Source organism: Psammomys obesus, unplaced genomic scaffold (genome assembly GCF_907164565.1).
Source record: "Psammomys obesus unplaced genomic scaffold, mPsaObe1.curated_primary_1811, whole genome shotgun sequence".
NCBI lineage: Eukaryota > Metazoa > Chordata > Mammalia > Rodentia > Muridae > Psammomys > Psammomys obesus.
The window spans coordinates 2,900,270-2,917,813 of NW_026585691.1; the positions used below are offsets into that span (position 1 = coordinate 2,900,270).

The window sequence follows — 17,544 nt, forward strand, 5'->3', positions numbered from 1 at the left end:
AAACCATGTCTCAAAAAAAACCCCATACATGTCTCAAAAAAAAAAAAACCAAAAAAACTAAGTAAATGCACTCCTGGAATTACATTAAGTTCTGCAGAAGCTTTATTCATAAACATTTGAAATAAAAAAAAAACCTACAACAGGAAAATGATTAAGCAAAACTGTATGTCCATATTACGCGATACTTTCAGGGTTAATAACAAAACCTGGATAGATAAGCAAATCTCCAGTTCCATTAGGACCCCAAACTACTTCTCAGCCGAAGCCTCAGGTTGTGTCTCTAGTACCTCTATCTCCGAATTCAAGTGGGAACCAAAGTGCTGAAGTACGGAGCGCTTCCAGGAAACGCGTGAGAGGCTGGCGCGCATTGTAAACGTCACTTCCTCCCGGAACCCGGATAAAGAAGTACACAGCTTACTGTCAGGGCTAGCGGTGGCTGCACTACAGACATGGCCCTGCCGCCGTTCTTCGTCCAGGGCCGCCAGGGTCCGCCGCCCCCGCAGCCTCCGCCTTCCGCTCCATTCGGCTGCCCGCCCCCGCCGCTGCCCTCCCCGGCTTTCCCGCCGCCTCTTCCCCAGCGGCCCGGTCCCTTCCCGGGGGCATCCACCCCCTTCCTCCAGCCTCCGCTGGCACTGCCGCCCCGCGTCCCGGCCGAGGCCTCCCGCGGCGGCGGTGGTGGTGGCAGCACCTTCTTCCCGGTGCCACCCCCACCGCTGCCCCCGCCGCTGCCGCCGCAGTGCCGGCCCTTTCCAGGGCCCGACGCCGGCGAGCGTCCACGGCCACCGCCTCCAGGCCCGGGGCCTCCCTGGAGCCCGCGTTGGGCTGAGGCGCCGCCGCCGCCTGATAAGCTCGGGGACGCGGCCCTTCAGCGCCTGCGCGATCGGCAGTGGCTGGAGGCGGTGTTCGGGAACGCCCGGCGGCCGGGCGGTCCGGGACCCTCGCGCACGCCCGCCGGGCCCTGCCTAGGCGAAGTGCGCGCGCGATTGCGTGCCGCTTTGCGCCTGGTGCGGCGACTACGCAGCCTGGGACAGTCCCTACGCGAGGCCGAGGCCGACGGGGCGGTCTGGGCCTCCCTGCACGCTCAGGCGGCGCCACTGCGAACGGAGCTAGCCGAGCGGCTGCAGCCGCTGGCCCAGGCCGCCTACGTGGGCGAGGCGCGACGGAGGCTGGAGAGGGTCCGGCGCCGCCGGCTGCGGCTTCGTGAGAGGGCCCGGGAACGCGAGGCTGAGCGGGAGGCGGAGGCCGCGCAGGCCACGGAACGGGAGCAGGAGATTGACCGCTGGAGGGTAAAGTGCGTGCAACAAGTGGAGGAAAAGAAGCGGGTAAGAACTCCTGTGCGTTCGGCGGTTGGAACAGTGGTGTCTGGAACCTGAGTCTGTGTGCTGGTTAGTTTGGATACTTATCTGTGAAAGCTACCCTTTTTCACCCCTTTGCTCTGTATTCCGTTGGCGATGTGTGGTACACAAACTCTAGAACGGGAACTGTGAATTCACACGTTCATTTCTGGGAGGACACATCGCCTGTGTCTGCGTCAAAGTTGGATCCACGTACTGATGGGCGGTACTCACGGTCTTCGCATTGCTTTATACTGTTCTAAGCATGCAAATTTAGGAGATTTGGGCCACACCTCGAGACCTTTATAACTTAATTGGCCAATGAGGTCAGTAATAGTTTTCCCCAGGATTCGTTTGTTTATTGGTTGAAACGATGACTCCCAGTGTATCGGGTGGTATGGGTCTGTCTGGTCCAAGTGTTTTCAGGTACTTGACCTTTTATTCAAATGATTAAAATAAGGGCTCCCATAAAATTGCAAAAATAGTAAGAAAACTTTATTCAAAAACAAAGCAGTAGCAAGTAGAGCTTAGAAAGGAATACACTGTCAAAATTGGCGGCCAAGGGCCCACAGGGTACTCTGGGGGTTTTTGGTACTTCCTTTTGTGGGGTTCAAGAATAGGAACCTATTTACTAACATATATAATGATGTTGGGTCTCTGTTTTGCTTGAAAGATTAGGGCCTGTATCAGCTTTGTGTATGTCCCTTCCCATGATGCATTTGATTTTAATCATATGCACTTCCCATTGTGTATAGGCATAAGATGATAAGTAGGTCACTGCTCTCTAAAAGTTGCTTGGACAGAGGTTTGCCTTTTACCTTAGTGTGCATGCATCAAAAACCAGTTCAGGCTGCATGGGTCCTCCTACTACGATGTATTGGAAACATATTTGACTAGAAACTGTCCAAGTTTTGGGGCTGGAGAGCTGGCTCAGTGGTTAAGAGTACTTTTCCAGAGGTCTGCTTTTCCAGAGGTCATGAGTTCAGTTCCCGGCAACCACATGGTGGCTCACACTGTCTGTAATAGAATCTCATGCCCTCTTCTGTCACACAGGCATACATGTAAATAGAATACTCACGTATAAATAAATAAATCTTTAAAAATTTACAAAAGGAAAGTGTCCAAGTTTGATGGTTATTAGTTTGACGAAAACCCTCATTGTTTAATGAGTAGTATGTGTATAGATGGAGGTCTGAGGTTGGTAGATGCAGTGTTTGGGGAGACAAAGGAGCTTGGCTGCCAAGTGCATTATTGTAAGAGGAGAGTATGCAGAAACCAAACCTTATGCTGTTCTCTGTGCTTGCTTTCTTCACTCCAGTTCCACACACACATCTTCAGGAGACACTATGCTAGCATCCTACATACAGCCCTGAAGAATTCATTACCCTGACTTTACAGATTGAGACTGAAAGCAGTTAACTTGACAACAGTCATACAAGTTTGTACCAATATTACTTCAAACTTAAGTCTAAATTGTCTGATTGCAGAGCTTGTCCATCTCATGTTCATGTAGAGACAGGAATTTGCCAAGTGTTAATTGAAGGCATCCTCATTGCCCTTTAATGCTGCTGTTATTGTTGTTTTAGTTTTATTTATTTTGGTTTTTGTGATTGGTTTTTCTGTATGTTTGTATGTGCACTGTATGTGTGCATACTGTATGTTTTTATGTGCATTGCATGTGTGCATACCGCCCATGGAAGTCAGAAGAAGACATTGGCTCCCTGGATCTAGAGTTATAGGTGATTGTGAACCACTGTGTGGGTGCTGGGAATTGAACCTTGGTCCTCTGTAAGAGTAACAAGTGCTCTTAACTGCTGAGCCATCTCTCCAGCCCCACTGCTGCTCTTTTTTCTTTTTTTAAAATAATGTGTGTGCATTTAGTTTTTGAAAATATAATTACATAATTTTCCCCTTTCCCTTTCTGTCCCTCAGCCTCTCCCATATATTTCCCTTGCTCTCATTCAAATTCATGGCCTTTTTTGTTTACGTACTGTTACATATATACACAAGCACAATCTGATTAGTATAGTTAATGTTACTTGTATATATATGACTTCAGAGCTGACCACTTGGTATTGGATAATGAACAGAGGTGCTCGTCCCTGGGGAAGAGTATTTTTCTTGCTCCGAGCATTTCCCAGTTGCCTGTTGTCTAGGGTTGAGGATCTTGGTGCTTTCCCCCTTCCATGCTAGCATGTCTATTGGTTTTGTCATTCAAGTCTTGTTGTGGCAGTGCTAAGGTTCCTTTTGTCCCTTCTACTCCCTACAATCAGCTAACACTTTTGTCTTAGTTAAGGTTTCTGTTGATGTGATGAAGTGCTATGACCAAGAGTAACTTGGGGAGGAAAGAGTATTTCACTTACACCTCCGTATCCCAGTGTATCATTAAATCAGTCGAGGTCGGAACTCAGACAGGGTGGAGCTGCTGCAGAGGCCATGGAAAAGTGTTGCTTGCCAGCTTGCTCTCCACGGCTTGCTCAGCCTGCTTCCTTTCCTACCCAGGCCCACCTGCCCAAGGGTAGCACCCCCCATGGTTGGACTGGGACCTCCGCCATGAATCACCAATTAAGAAAGTGCATCACAGGCTTGCCTTCAGCCCAGCCTGGCAGTGGGACAGGGGGTGGTTCTCAGCTGATTTCCCTCTTCCCAAAGGCCTCTAGCTTATGTTGAGTTGGCATAAAACTAGCCAGCACAGTCTGCCTTTTCCCTGTGTCTGCCACTGCCCTGGAGGCCGATATAGCCTTGCTGGGAAGCACATTGATAGCAAGACTTAGCATTGTACCCGTAGGAATGTCAGCACAGGGGAGGCAAAACTTTAATCTGAAAGAATCTGAGTCACTTCGACAAACATTTAGTAAGGGCCCATTAGGCATCAGGCCTGGTGACTGATAACAATACAGCTCTTGTCCTTGATTGCTTAGAGCCTTGTAGGAGATCATGTCAGTACAGCATGGTATATGTTAGTTTTTCAGCTGAGGGTAGTATAAGGAGCCCAGGGAAGCTGTCTAGTTCATTGGAGGAAGGCTTCCCAGATAATTTAATGAATCTGAGCTGAGCCTTTAAGGCAGTGCTAAAGCCAAGTGAAGCAACAGGTACAGATAGTTCCAGGCGAGGAGTTTTCTGAGCAGAAGAGTTAAGTGAGTCATTGGCTGTAATGTTGGAATTTCAGGCATGTATACAAGACAGATGGGAGAGAAAACTAGGCAAGCAAATGAGGATATGGAAGGCAAATCCCAGGAAGATTGGCGTCCAACATGTGGAAGACAGTTGTGTGGAAGCATCTGTGGGAGCAGTGAAGGACAAACTTAGAGTTACTCTGAGACACTGTACAGTCCCAGGCTTTCCCAGTTTCATTCATTGGCCTCTTTGGGAGCCCAGTTCTTCAGGTCTGTTCATCTGCACTTTTATAGAATACCAGCTTGACAAGGTAGATGAGATTCGGGCAATCACTGTAGCACACGATAGGAAACTTGGAGAAACAAGAACACAGTGCAGGTGCTGAGGCAGCTGAGAGGAGAGCTCTCCATTAAGAAGATTATGTGGAGCTGGCTGTGGTGGCTCACACCTGTGATCCCAGCACTCGGGAGGCTGAGGCAGGGGGAGTGCTGCAGTTTGAAGCCTGCCTGGGCTACAGAGTAAGACCATCTCTTGGAAATAAATAAAACTAATAAAAGAGGGAGAAGGCTGTATGATCAACCGGGAGAGGAAGATGACACCTATGGGAAGCTAAGGTAAAAAGATAGGGAGTTCAGTCAAGGCCAGCTTTGGTTACACAGGGGAGCAACATGGCTGTAGAATTGATCAGTGAAAGGAAAGAAGCCCTGGGCTGAGCCATTGTAGCACTCCATGCTAGGCAATGGAAGTATAGACTTAGTAGTGGTGTGGATGGCCTGATCTCTGAAATCCTGCCTCCACCGAAGTCTAATCTGCTGTGAGGTGGTTCCTAATACAAGTTCTTGTGGGTTTTTTTCCCTCCAGGAACAGGAACTCAAAGCTGCTGCTGATGGTGTTTTAGCTGAAGTAAGGAAAAAACAATCAGATACCAAAAGAATGGTGGACATTTTGCGTGCTTTAGAGAAACTGAGGAAGCTGAGGAAAGAAGCTGCAGCAAGGAAGGGTGAGTATGGCGGCTTTCCTCCTTTTTTTCTCCCTCTTTCTCTGTATTCTGGTACCGCCCGTGCCAAATATTGTACACGTAACAACAAGTGTGTTCCCCCTCCCCCCATCTTTTGTTTCTTTGTTGTAGGTAGAATCACAGCTCTGCAGCCCATGCTGGCTTTGATCTTATGACAGCTGCACCACCTCAGCCTCTCTAGTGTAGAGGTCACAGGCCTAGGCCAGGATGCTTGGCTTGCAAATGTTTTTGGAGGAAGAACATTTGGTACTTCATTAATTTCACTCTGTAGAGTAATTGGACTTGACAGCAGTAGCTTAGAACTGTGGGGTTGATTTTTCTAACCCATTTTTAATAATGTGTATGTGTATGATGTGTGTGTGAATGCCGATGGACATCAGAAAATATTCGATAACTTGGAATTGGAGTTGCAGCCCTCATATAGGTGCTGGGAACCAAATGAATCTTACACAAGAATGACAACTGCTGACCCATCTCTGTATCCCCAAACAAAGATGCTTTAATGTTTTTTTATGCTGTGATTTCTCAGGATATAAATGCCAAATTCCTACATTTTAGCATTGGTCTCAATGTGTAGCCTCTGCTAGCCTGGAGCTCACTATATGTACAGACAAAGCTGAGCTCACATTCACAGAAACCATCTGATTCTACCTCCCAAATTATGCACCAACACACCTGGCTGTTTTTGTTTTTGTGGGGCCCGTATTGGCCTCACACTTAACATGTAAACCAAAGCAGGCCTTGAACTACTGACCCTTCTGCCTCCAACACCTGAGTTCTGGGTATGTGCCACCCACTGTGTCTGATTCTGAAATTTTGAAGCAGAAAGTTTCAGAAAATGTTTAGCCCCTTATGGTGGTTTGTTTAAGAATGGCCTTCACAGGCTTGAATCTTGGTCCCCAATTGATGGAACTGTTTGGGAAAGATTAGAAGGTGTAGCCTTGTAGAAGGAGGTGTGGCCTGAGCCTTTTGAAACCTTTGAGATCTCACAAACTCATACCATTCTCAGTTGCCTCCTCTGTGTTGTGCTTGTGGATCATGACATGTTCTTCCAGCTACCACCTCAGCACCTGCCTGCCTGTTGCCATGCTCTCCACCATGACTGTCACAGACTCTAACCTTCTGAAACGCTGAGTGAATGCTTCCTTTTAAAACTTGCCTTGATCTGCCCAAGTGCTGGTGGTTTGAGGCCAGCCTGGTCTACAGAACGAGTTCCAGGGCAGCCAAGGCTACACAGAAAAGCCCTGTCTAAAAAGACCAAAAATAAATAAATAAAAATGAAGTTGTCTTGGTCATAGTGTCTTTCTATTTTTTGTTTTTTTTTTTTTGGGGGGGGGTGTTCAAGACAAGGTTTCTCTGTATAGCCTTGGCTCTTCTGGACTCGCTTTGTAGACCAGGCCTGCCTCTGCCTCCCGGAATGCTGGGGTTACAGGAATGTGCCACTGAGCCTAGCTAAAGTTTTTGTTTTTGGTTTTTTCGTTTTGTTTTGTTGTTGTTTGGTTTTTCAAGACAGGGTTTTTCTGTGTAGCCTTGGCTGTTCTGGACTGCTGGCCTTGAACTCAAAAAGATCCACCTGCCTCTGCCTCCTGAGAGCTGGGATTACAGGTGTGCAGCACCGCACCCGGCTCATGGTGTCTTACCATAGCAATAGAAAAGTAACTGAGGCACCCTTGGCGTCCACAGTTTCAAAGAGAGGCAGTTGTAGAAAAGCACTACACTTTTGTATAGGCTTGTTGTGGCTGAACCTTTGCAGTTTGCCAAAACGAAAGCTTTCTTTGCACTTTTACCCATTACTAGCCTGTCCAGAACATGATGAAACATGCTTGCTCCTGAGGATGCACCTAAAGCCTGGGTTAGTGCTTTCGGAAAGGATCTGAATGATTGGACAGGACAGGGAGGATGGATGTCCAGAGCTTTCTGTGTAACCTTTGGTCTTAGGTCTCCACAGGTTCCTCTTGCATTCTGGAGGGAACCCCCAACTCTAGCCAGGCAACCAAAGCCTGTTCATAGAAGTTTGTCCAGCTAGGTTGGTTTTTCTGGAAATCGTTTAGTTCTGCCTTTCATTTACTTGCCTTGGTCTGCTCGTGCTGGTTGGTTTATCCGGAAGCCTTGAGTCCCATCCCTTCTTCGGCACTTTAAGATCTCACTGCCCTTCAAAGCCAAGTGCAGATACACCATCCTTTCTCCTTCGGTGAGGTTCCTCCTCACCTCACCTACTTTGATCACATGCTGCCTCTAAGGTGCTTCATCTTAGGCCCATAATGGGGCTATTTGAGAGTTCATCCTGGGCCAGCTTTCAGAGAGATGTGAGCAAATGTCTGCTTGTCCCAGATAGGGCCCTGGAGCACACCAGCTCTATGCAAGTCCAACTCTGAAGCAGCGAGTTTACTGCGCTTGCTCATAGGGCTGTGCTGGGGGAGTGACTTAGAGGAGCATGGAGCACTCAAAGGCGTGTGTCACTGAGAAGCCAAGTCCCGTCTGAGGGACGACTCGTGAAAGCTGCAGTCCTGGTGCCTTCTGCAGGGGCTACAGACAGCACAGCTCCTGGAGAGGCTTCACTAACTAACCTGGGTGGGGCTTTGTGGATCTAAGTTTCAGGAGGTTCCCAAGACTTGGGAGTTGTTTACTTTGTCCTTTATGGTGGTGTGTTTTACTTCTGTAGGGAATTGTATCACAAGTACAAATTACCAAGTGCCAGTCTGCCTAAGAGTTTACTCCGTGTAGTTTAAAATAGGAAATGAGGTCCAGCAAGATGTCTCAGGAGGTAAAGGCCTTTGCTGGGCAAGCCTGAAGACCTGAATTTGAACCCTAGATCCCATAGGAGAAAGGGGGAGCCAGCGCTTGAAAGTTATTCTCTGACTTCACACATATGCCGTGGCATGGATGTTCCTGTACTTACTCATAATAGAAATTTTCAAAATAAAAAAAATTGAGATGTAGAAAAAATGCTATGAAAACAGATTCTTTTACATCCTTAATAAAGTTTTATTGGGATATAGCTGCTGTGCATTGAGCCAGACTCATCCACCAACTGATTGGTTTCTACGAGTCAGTTGTGCTCAGCTACCATGACTGCCTGCCTGCTGCCCTGGTCCTCACTGTGACTGTCATAGACTCTAACCCTCTGAAACTGTAAGCAAGCCCCAAATTAAATGCTTTCTTTTATATAAGTTTTCATGGTCAGCCATGAATGTTGGTGGTGCACACCTGTAATCCCAGCACTTGGGAGGCAGAGGCAGGCAGATCTCTGTGAGTTTGAGGCCAGCCTGGTCTACAAAGTTATTAGCCTCCAGTGTAGTTCAGAATCCTGTGACATCACTATGTGTGTGCATGCGCGTGCATTTTTCCAGGGCAATTGTATGTAAGAGCGAAGATTAGTATTTGTTGTTTGCAGTCTCTCTTATGAAAAACAATACAGAAGCCCCACCCCCTTTTTGTTTGTTTGTTTTATGGTGATTTCAAGGTTCTAGCCTAGGCTGCTAATTGAAGACTATTCTGCTACTCTTACTGAGACAGAAACAGGAGGAACAGTCTTGAGTTGATTGGTCCATGTTAAGGAACTTATGATCTGTCCTAGGTGAGAGTTCATCAGTAAGGGGTTGGAGAAGTGGCTCAGTGTGTAGAGTACCTGCACTTGAATCCCCAATACCTGTGTAAAAGGCCAGATGTAGTCATGTATACCTGTAGTCCCAGTGTGAGGGAGCTTAGACAGGAGGGTGGCTGATGCTTACTGGGTACCAGCCTAGCTCCAGGTTCAGTGAGAGAGCCTGCTGCTGCTCTCTTTCTTTCTTTCTTTCTTTCTTTCTTTCTTTCTTTCTTTCTTTCTTTCCTTTCTCTCTTTCTCTTTCTTTTCCCTTCCTTTCGTTTTTCCTTTCCTTTCCCTTCCTTTTCTTTTGACAGGTTCTTGTCTCAATATGTAGCCCCAGCTGACCTAGAACTCATAAAGGTCCTCCTGCCTCAGTCTTCTCAGTACTGGGAAGCCTGATTTTTTTTTCTTCCCCCAATGATTTATTTACTTTTATGTGAATTGGTATTTTTCCTGCATGTATGTCTGTCTGTGTGAGAGTGTTAAATCCCATGGAACTAGAGTCACAGACAGTTTAAACTGGCATGTGGTTGCTGGGGATTGAACCTGGATCTTGTGGAAGAACAGCCCATGCCCTTAATCAATGAGCCATCTCTCCCCAGCCCCAAGAGAGACCCTGTTTCAAGGGAACAAGGTAAAGAGTGATAGAACAGGACACCTGATGTCGTCCTCTGGCTTCACACTGGTGTGCACAGTGATATGGACCTGAACATACACCCTGCAAACATGCAAATGAGGTACACACACACGCATAACACAAACAAACACAAATGAGCTAGTTCATCAGCAAAGTAGCATAATTTGGAATGAACTTGAGATTATAGAATGAGATGAGGACTCAAAAGACAAAACTCGTAGAGGACGTCAAAATAAGGCTCAATGAAGAAAACAAAATAGGTCAGAGAGATAGAAGAAGGTGGCCTCGTAGAGGAGGTCCAGATGTGCCTCCTTCTGGAAAGTGGCAGACGGTTGTCTTCTGAGAACTTAGGTAAAGTCTGTGTGCCGGTCTCCTCATCTGTGAAGGGGGGTAGTTCTGCCCATAGCTAGTGTCACTCTGTATTAGCAAGAATGTGTAAAGCACATGGCAAGTGCTGCGTAGGTGTTCCTCTGCTTCTTACTGTCTAGTAACAGCCATACCTTACTGCAAAGAAACATCCATTTGCTTTTTTTTTTTTTTTGCACAGGGGTCTGTCCTCCTGCCTCAGCAGATGAGACTTTTGAGCACCATCTTCAGAGGCTCAGAAAACTCATTAAAAAACGCTCTGAACTGTATGAAGCTGAAGAGAGAGCCCTCCGAGTTATGCTAGAAGGAGAACAGGAAGAAGAGAGGAAAAGAGAACTGGAAAAGAAACAGAGAAAAGAGAAAGAGAAACTTTTACTTCAGAAACGTGAAATTGAATCCAAGTTATTTGGAGATCCAGGTAAGTTTATCCTTGCCAGTGGAGATGAGGAAAGAGCTAAGGAGACGGTTCTTTTTATTATGAGTAACCCAACTTAAGCTGAGAGGAAGAACTGACTACAAGTTGAGATTCGCAACTCCATGATGGAAGTGAGGGCTACAGAGGAGATGAGGTTGGCCAGCGGCTCAGTCACCTTGCCGTGAGACTGCAGTCTTGACAGCGAGGGTGACATGTTGTGCCTTTCTCTTTCAGATGAGTTCCCGCTTGCTCACGTCTTGCAGCCGTTCCAGCAGTATTACCTCCAGGCTGAGCACTCCTTGCCTGCGCTCATTCAAATAAGGTCAGGACAGCCTCTGCTCGCCCTTTGTCTTGGGTAGCAATAAGCTCTTGATGAAATGCTTCTACTGTTGAGGTCTCTTGCTGCATCTTTTTTAAAAATTCACTTTGAGTGTGTAGTGTTGCCAGGGTTCCAAGGGTGCCACCTCTATCTTTAAAGTCCTCATAATTCTTGGAAGTCAGAGTCTCCATTTGAACAAGTAAAGAAATGGAAACTTGGCTATGAATGCTCTGTAGACCATGCTGTTCTTAAATTCAGGGATCTTCTTGCCTCCACTTCATTGCTGGGATTAAAGGCATATACTACCAAAGCTGGCCTTGTTTTCTTAATTCTCTTTTGGTACTAAGTCAACTCAGGAAGAGAAACCTTTTTTTTTTCTTTTTTTTTTTTTTTTTTTCTGCATGTACATCTGCATGACAGAAGGGAGCATCAGATCACATTATAGATGGTTGTGAGCCATGGTGTGGTTTCTGGGAATTGAACTCAGGAACTCTGGAAGAGCAGTCAGCACTCTTAACTGCTAAGCCATCTCTCCAGTCCCACCCTTTTTTTTTTTTTTTTCCTGAATAGCTGCCCATGGAGGCTAAGGCCCACGCTGACCCCCAAGTGCCTGCAGGTTAAAGTATAGTGCTCTCAACTGGACTAGCTCCTTCTGAGTTGGGTAATCCTGAGCTGTGTAGGTGTGATGCTCTCACCTGTGAGGGAGCTGCCTTTCAGCGTTAGCAGCAGCCTCTTGCTCATGTGCAGGCCTTTGAGAAGTCAGCAGGTAAAGCAGTGAGTGGTTACATGGCCCAGGCGGTATAAACTTGTTGCCTAGTGGCATTTTGTTGTTTTCTAGACTCAAACATCTTAGGACATTGGGGTCTTGAAAGAATGGCTTGAAAATAACTAAGGTTTCTTCCAACGTTCCAGCAATTTCTGAATCTTTAGAAGGACTTTCCTGGCATATCAGATTTATTTTCCAGGAAGAGTCTTAACTTTGATGTGCGAGCTTTAGCGTTTAAACATATTGTTGATGGTAGTGTGTTCTGCCAAGCCACTGTGAATATCGAGTCACAAAGCACTTGACATTGCTCCTGAAGGAGACAGGGCCAGGTAGGCAGCCGAGCCTCTTGTCTCCAGTTCTTTTTTAATGTGCTTTTGCCTGAGTGTATATGTCCGTGCACCATATGTGTGCCTGGTGCCTGTGGAAGGCAGGGGAGGGTGTCAGATCCTCTGACCTGGAGTTCAGTAGTTGTGAGCCACCGTGTGGATGCTGGAACCAATCCTAGATCCTCTGTAAGAGCAGGCAGTGCGCTTACTGGCAACCCAGCACTCCAGCCTTTTCTTACTTTTATTAGCTGAGCGCTATCTTGTTGCGTGTGTTTGTCTGAAGATGCCTCGTTTAATGTAAGCTCTTGATTATCTGCATTGATCACAGCTAACTGTACTAACAGAGCTTGTCTAGAGCACGTCTTCTCCACAAGGTACCTCACAACTCTGTCACACTTCGTAACATTAGCATCTCAGCAGGACACTTGGGTGCCACCTAAACAGTAAAGTCGCCAATAAGGAGCACAGAACTGAACAGCATGGTGCAGAGTAGACCACAGAAGGATGCTCTTTATACCACAAGTGCTGAGAAGAAAGCAGGGGCTCCAGCTAGGAATGTGCAGATTTTTTCTCTCTCTACATTTTTGGTTTTCTATGAAAATGCCACATGGGATGATTTAAATTTGCTGATATAGCCAAGTGTGGTGGCTTGTGCCTATAGCTCTATACTTGGTAGGTGGAAGCAGGAAGATAAGGTGTTCAAGGCCAGCCCCAGCCCTGTCTCAGAAAGAGAGAAATGACAAAGGTAGACTCTGTAATGAGAGTCAGTACGTTTTTCCTTAAATCTGTACATTAGTGTGACCCTTAGCATACTGTCTAGAAACCCAGTTCTGTAGCGCATTAGTCCGTCTGCCATTTGGGCAGTCTGTGAGATGTAAAATACAGCTTCTGAATATCTTGCTTGGGGAAAACCAGGAATAAACGTTGTTCTCTAATGTTCTTATTAAGGCATGATTGGGATCAGTACCTGGTACCGTCTGATCATCCTAAAGGCAACTCCGTTCCTCAAGGATGGGTCCTTCCCCCGCCTCCAAGCAACGACATCTGGGCAACTGCCATTAAGCTGCATTAAGACTCCAGGAGTGTGGTCCAGCGGGCGAGCATTGCAGCTCTAGATACTGGTGATGCTGTCCTCTCACACCGTAGCCTTCTGTACAACCTAAGCTCCATGTGGCATTGCCCTAGCTGGAAAGCCTGCTTCTTTTGTTCTCTGCCCTGGCCAGGGGTGCCTCTTGAGCTAGGAGGTTCATAAGGTTCTTCTGGAAAGGACCAAGATGAACTGAGCGAGGCTGTGGCCTCGGCTCACTAAGTCTGCCTCTGTTTTGAGGGGCTTCTGCTCATTTGCTCTAGGATGGTTGCGTATTGCTCTAGGTGGGTAAGTGCAGTCAGTACACTTGGTTACTCCTTGAAGAGGTTCGCTGAGTAGAGTTAGCAGCCACTGCTCCTTATCTTCCTATACCGACTGCCCTCCAGCTCCCAGGAACACAGATCAAAGTTTGACCTGAAGTTCTATTGATCTTAGTTTTGGTGCAGTGTGGGAGATTGTACTGAGGATGATGGCAGTGGCTGCCAGGGAGACTAATGCTTAGAACACTGGTCATGTGGAGAGCCTAGAAAACTAAAGAGTTGGCAGAGCTGGGCTGGCTTGTGCTCTGACAGAGCCTGTTCTCTCACTAAAGCACCAGTGGAAAAGTTCTGAGGGATCTAGTTGTATGGGGCCTCCAAGAATAGAAACTTGTTTCCCTATGGGACTGTGATCTCAGTCACATGGTAGGCACTGGGTTGCTCAAGCTTCTAAAAACATCCATACAGCACAAGTTGGAAAAAGAGCAAATACGAATGGTAAATTTTATTTTTATATTCATTAATAAGAGCTATTGTGCTTACACTTGATCAGTCATACGAGATGTTATGGTTTTTGTTTTGCTTTATTCTGGGTTTTGTTATTTAATTTCCTAAAAGCTGAATAAATACCATTTACCACTTTTTCATTTGAGCCTTTGCCCTGATTTATTCTCTCTCAACTCATTTAACACATTTCATCTTCACATTGCTAAAGCGTTTCACTCCAAAGTTTAAACTTAATACACAGGTGTTTGCTACAGGGAAATTAATCTTGCTTTTTTTGTTTGGTTGGTTGGTTTTTTGTTTTGTTTTGTTTTGTTGTTGCTGCTGTGGTTTTGAGACAGCGTTTCTCTGCGTAGCCTTGGCTATCCTGGACTCACCTTGTAGACCGGGCTGGCCTCAAACTCACAGAGATCTGCCTGCTTCTGCCTCCCAGAGTGCTGGGATTAAAGGCATGCGCCACCATGAGGAAATGATCTTAAACATAAAAGTTTGTCTGCAGAATGTGACGTAGTATGGCAAGAAAGGTCAGCATCAACTTTGGAAATGAGGTGGAATTGGGAGCCTTCCGGGGTAACATGCTAACCTTGCCCTCTTTTGTAGTTTAATATGCATTGATCAGTTTGTACAGCTGGAGAACAGGGGTTATTTTTTCTTAAGGGCTGATATGATTAGCTTCACCTAACTGCCCAGGCCTGTGCACCTTTTTGTTTGAACTCTTCTTGCCCTGAATTGAGCTGTAGGAAGAGCAGGGATGAAAGATGGGATTGTGTAGTTGTGGTGTTGGCCTTATCACTGTGGATACCAGCACTGTTGGGCAGGGCTAGGGAGATTCAGCAACTGAGCCAGAAAAGGAGGCGTTGAGTCCCGGGTGGAGAAAAGCCTGTTCCCACTCTATGTTTGATGCCCCAAGGCTTTATAAAGTGAGCATTATCTGGTTCATTTTCTGTTTTCTAAGTTTCCTGCTGCATTGCCAGCCTGTAAGTTATAGTGACGGTAGCCGTTGTTTCTTTCCAGGCTTAGAAAGACACAGGTAAGTGCTGTACCCCTGACTACACCCCAACCCTTGGTCTTCCATTAGTCTTTTCAGTCAACAGAATTTGATCTATAATTCTGTCAAGCCTTCAGCCCTTTAACAGTTTGTTTTTGTTTTGTTTTGTTTTTCACTTTTACCTAAATCCTCCATTTAATAAACATCAGTGGAAGAAAATGGAGAAATACAATTCAACAATTAATCAGAAAGTTAACTAATTGTTTTTTATCACATTGTTAATTTTTAAAATTATTTTTTGGTTATGGGTGTTTTACCTGTATGTATGCCCTTGCACTACACACATGCCTGCTGCCCACAGGCCAGAGTAGAGTCCAGTCCCCTGGGATTGGAGTTACAGATGGTTCTGAGCCACTCTATGGGTGCTGGGGATCGAACCGGAGTACTCTGAAAGAGCAGCCAGTGCTCTGACCACTAAGCCATTGCTCCAGCCCCAGATTAATCATATTATATGGGAAAACAAAACAAAACAAACAACCCCCCCAACACACACCCAAATCCAGGTCTTGTGAGAAGCTAACAGAAGGAACTGGATAAACACAGAGAAGAGTAACAGGCCATTAGAGAAAGAATTGTGTGTTAAACACTAAGAGTTAGCTGGAGTACCCAAGTTTGTGCTGTCTAAGAATTGGCTGCAACAAGCCAACCAGTTTAATCACTCTAAGCCCCTTCATGTTTCTGTGGCCATGTGACTTTTAAAAGCTTAGCTGGGATTACACCATCTGTTGAACAGTTCATGTCTTCTGTCCACAGAGAAGCCCTGGGAATCACAAGGTAAGTACAAGTTATGTCTTATTTCCAATTAGCTCTTAAATGACACATTTGAAAACACTTCCTCCAGCTGCTACATCATTGGCTTTACCTTGTGGGTTAGAGTTAGCCTTGGACCGTGAGTCTGTCCACACAGGCGCTCCTGATGGACCGCGCCTGGCTGCTGCTGAAGATTTTGTTTCCAAAGCAGCTCCATTCGACTTTGGAATCAGCTTGTTTTCTCATAATCGCTGAAGCAAAATTTGAGGTGTTTGAGGCAGGTGGCGTCAGACTTATATAACTGCACATCAGCAGAAGCTATTGACTCTAGTAACTCATACAAGGACCGGCAAACCAGGATTTGAGCGCTGGCCTCTGGGAGATGGCTTATTGTTTTCCGTTTTCCACCTACTGTAATGTAGGTGCCAAGGACAGAAAAGGAGTGGACAGGATTCCTGCCTTCCTGGTATTGAGAGAAGTAAAAACTTTATGAAGGCTTTCAATGTCTAGACTTCTTGCTCCATCCTGACTAGCTGATCCCACAGTGTGCTGTCAGAGTTCTTCCCTGTTGCTGTGATGGTGCACAAGGGCAAGTACTAACAGCCGTTTATTTCATGCCCAAACAGTTCATACAGAGTGCCTGTGGGTGCCAAGAAATACCCCGTAACCCCATAGAGAACACGGATTAAAAGGAAGATGGCCATTAAAACAACAATCAGAAAATATTTTGAGTACTTGAAAGGTTCTGTGAGATCAGGAAGTAGGAATTGTCTTCAGACACGCGTATAACATTTAGTGAGATAATATAAACAGTGTCCTGTGGTAAGTTACTACATCTGCATGGGTGTCCTGCTTTACCGAGTACGCTATGGGTCAGAGTAAGAGGCAGGGGTCAGCTAGGAATGTAGTCAGTTGGCAGAATGCTTGCCTAGCCTTCATGAGGCCCTGGCTTCAGTCCCCAGCACAAAATAAAACCAGATTCCCACACTTAGGGGGGGAAGGCAGGAGGCTCAGAAATTGAAGGCCTTCCCAGGTGGTTTAGAAATTCAAGGACAGTCTGGAGGATGTGAAAGTGCCTCAAAAATGATTAAGGTTACTGAAAGCTGCTTTTGGAGAAAGCTGCTATGAACAGGTGAGGTTTCCACTGTGGGGGAAATAAAAGCTTTTAAATGGTTGTTGAAAAGCAACAAAAACACAGGTGATATCAGGAGTAGATGTGCAGGGGTGCTGTGAGGTTCCAGGGACCCCTGCAAATGAGGGCCAGTCTGGCTGGAGTTACGTCTAGCTCTTGAAGATTACAAGATTAGTTACAAGCCTCCACAAGTGGAATTTTTATTTGGAAAGCACCTGAGAACTATAGAAAGAGGATGGTGGCTTAATTTTCCAGTTTGAAGTGATCATTCTTCTGTGTGTGGAACAAAAATACAGTAACAGCACCTGAGAAGATAAACAGATGAGTTGTCCTAGTGAGGTACCACCAGGTTGTTACCATGGACATGGTAACAAAGGCGGACCCTGAAGAGACTTGGTGGAAGATTTGACATGGGAGGCAGTAAAAGAAAATGAGTGAGTCAGCACCCTGGCTCAGGTCGTCATACCACGAGACAAAGACTATGGGAGGAAGGTTTGAGGGAAGAAAGCTCAAGTTTGCTTTGTGGGTGTTGAGTTGGAGGCACTCTGAACTTGGAGGTTCCTGTGGGCAGGTTTTATGAGTTTGCTCTCAGAAGAGACACGGGGTTGTTGGCAGATAACTGAAGCTCTAAGGATGAAGTCAGAGGACAGTGGGGAGTGCCATTTGTTTCCAGGCCCCCACCTAGGTCAGTCACTGCCTCATACCCACTCCAGGCTCCAGCCCCATTCTCAGGTGCTGCCCAGTGGGCACAGCTCAGCTGGGAATGGAGAAACGTTGGATTATAGAGTTTGTTGGGGCATTGAAGCATGCACAGCCTTGCTTTCCTTACGTATCCCTGCCCATCCAGGCCACTGGGGCCTTTCTGCCACCTCCAGTCCTTCC

General features: G+C 46.4%; 1 protein-coding gene across 2 annotated transcripts in view; it reads left to right on the top strand.

The window, feature by feature from the left end:
- Positions 1–17,544, top strand: part of Pdcd7 (programmed cell death 7) — a 22,061-nt gene continuing 4,517 nt past the window's right edge. Inside the window, exons 1-5 of one of the 2 annotated variants that reach the window (XM_055597543.1) lie at positions 5–1,322; positions 5,313–5,451; positions 10,240–10,476; positions 10,708–10,795; positions 12,833–13,880. In XM_055597543.1, the coding sequence (XP_055453518.1) occupies positions 450–1,322; positions 5,313–5,451; positions 10,240–10,476; positions 10,708–10,795; positions 12,833–12,956 (1,461 nt within the window). In that variant the 5' untranslated portion in view covers positions 5–449 and the 3' untranslated portion in view covers positions 12,957–13,880. Of the gene's footprint in view, positions 1,323–5,312; positions 5,452–10,239; positions 10,477–10,707; positions 10,796–12,832; positions 13,881–17,544 lie in introns of those variants that run through there. The other variant, XM_055597547.1, reaches the window with a different exon arrangement.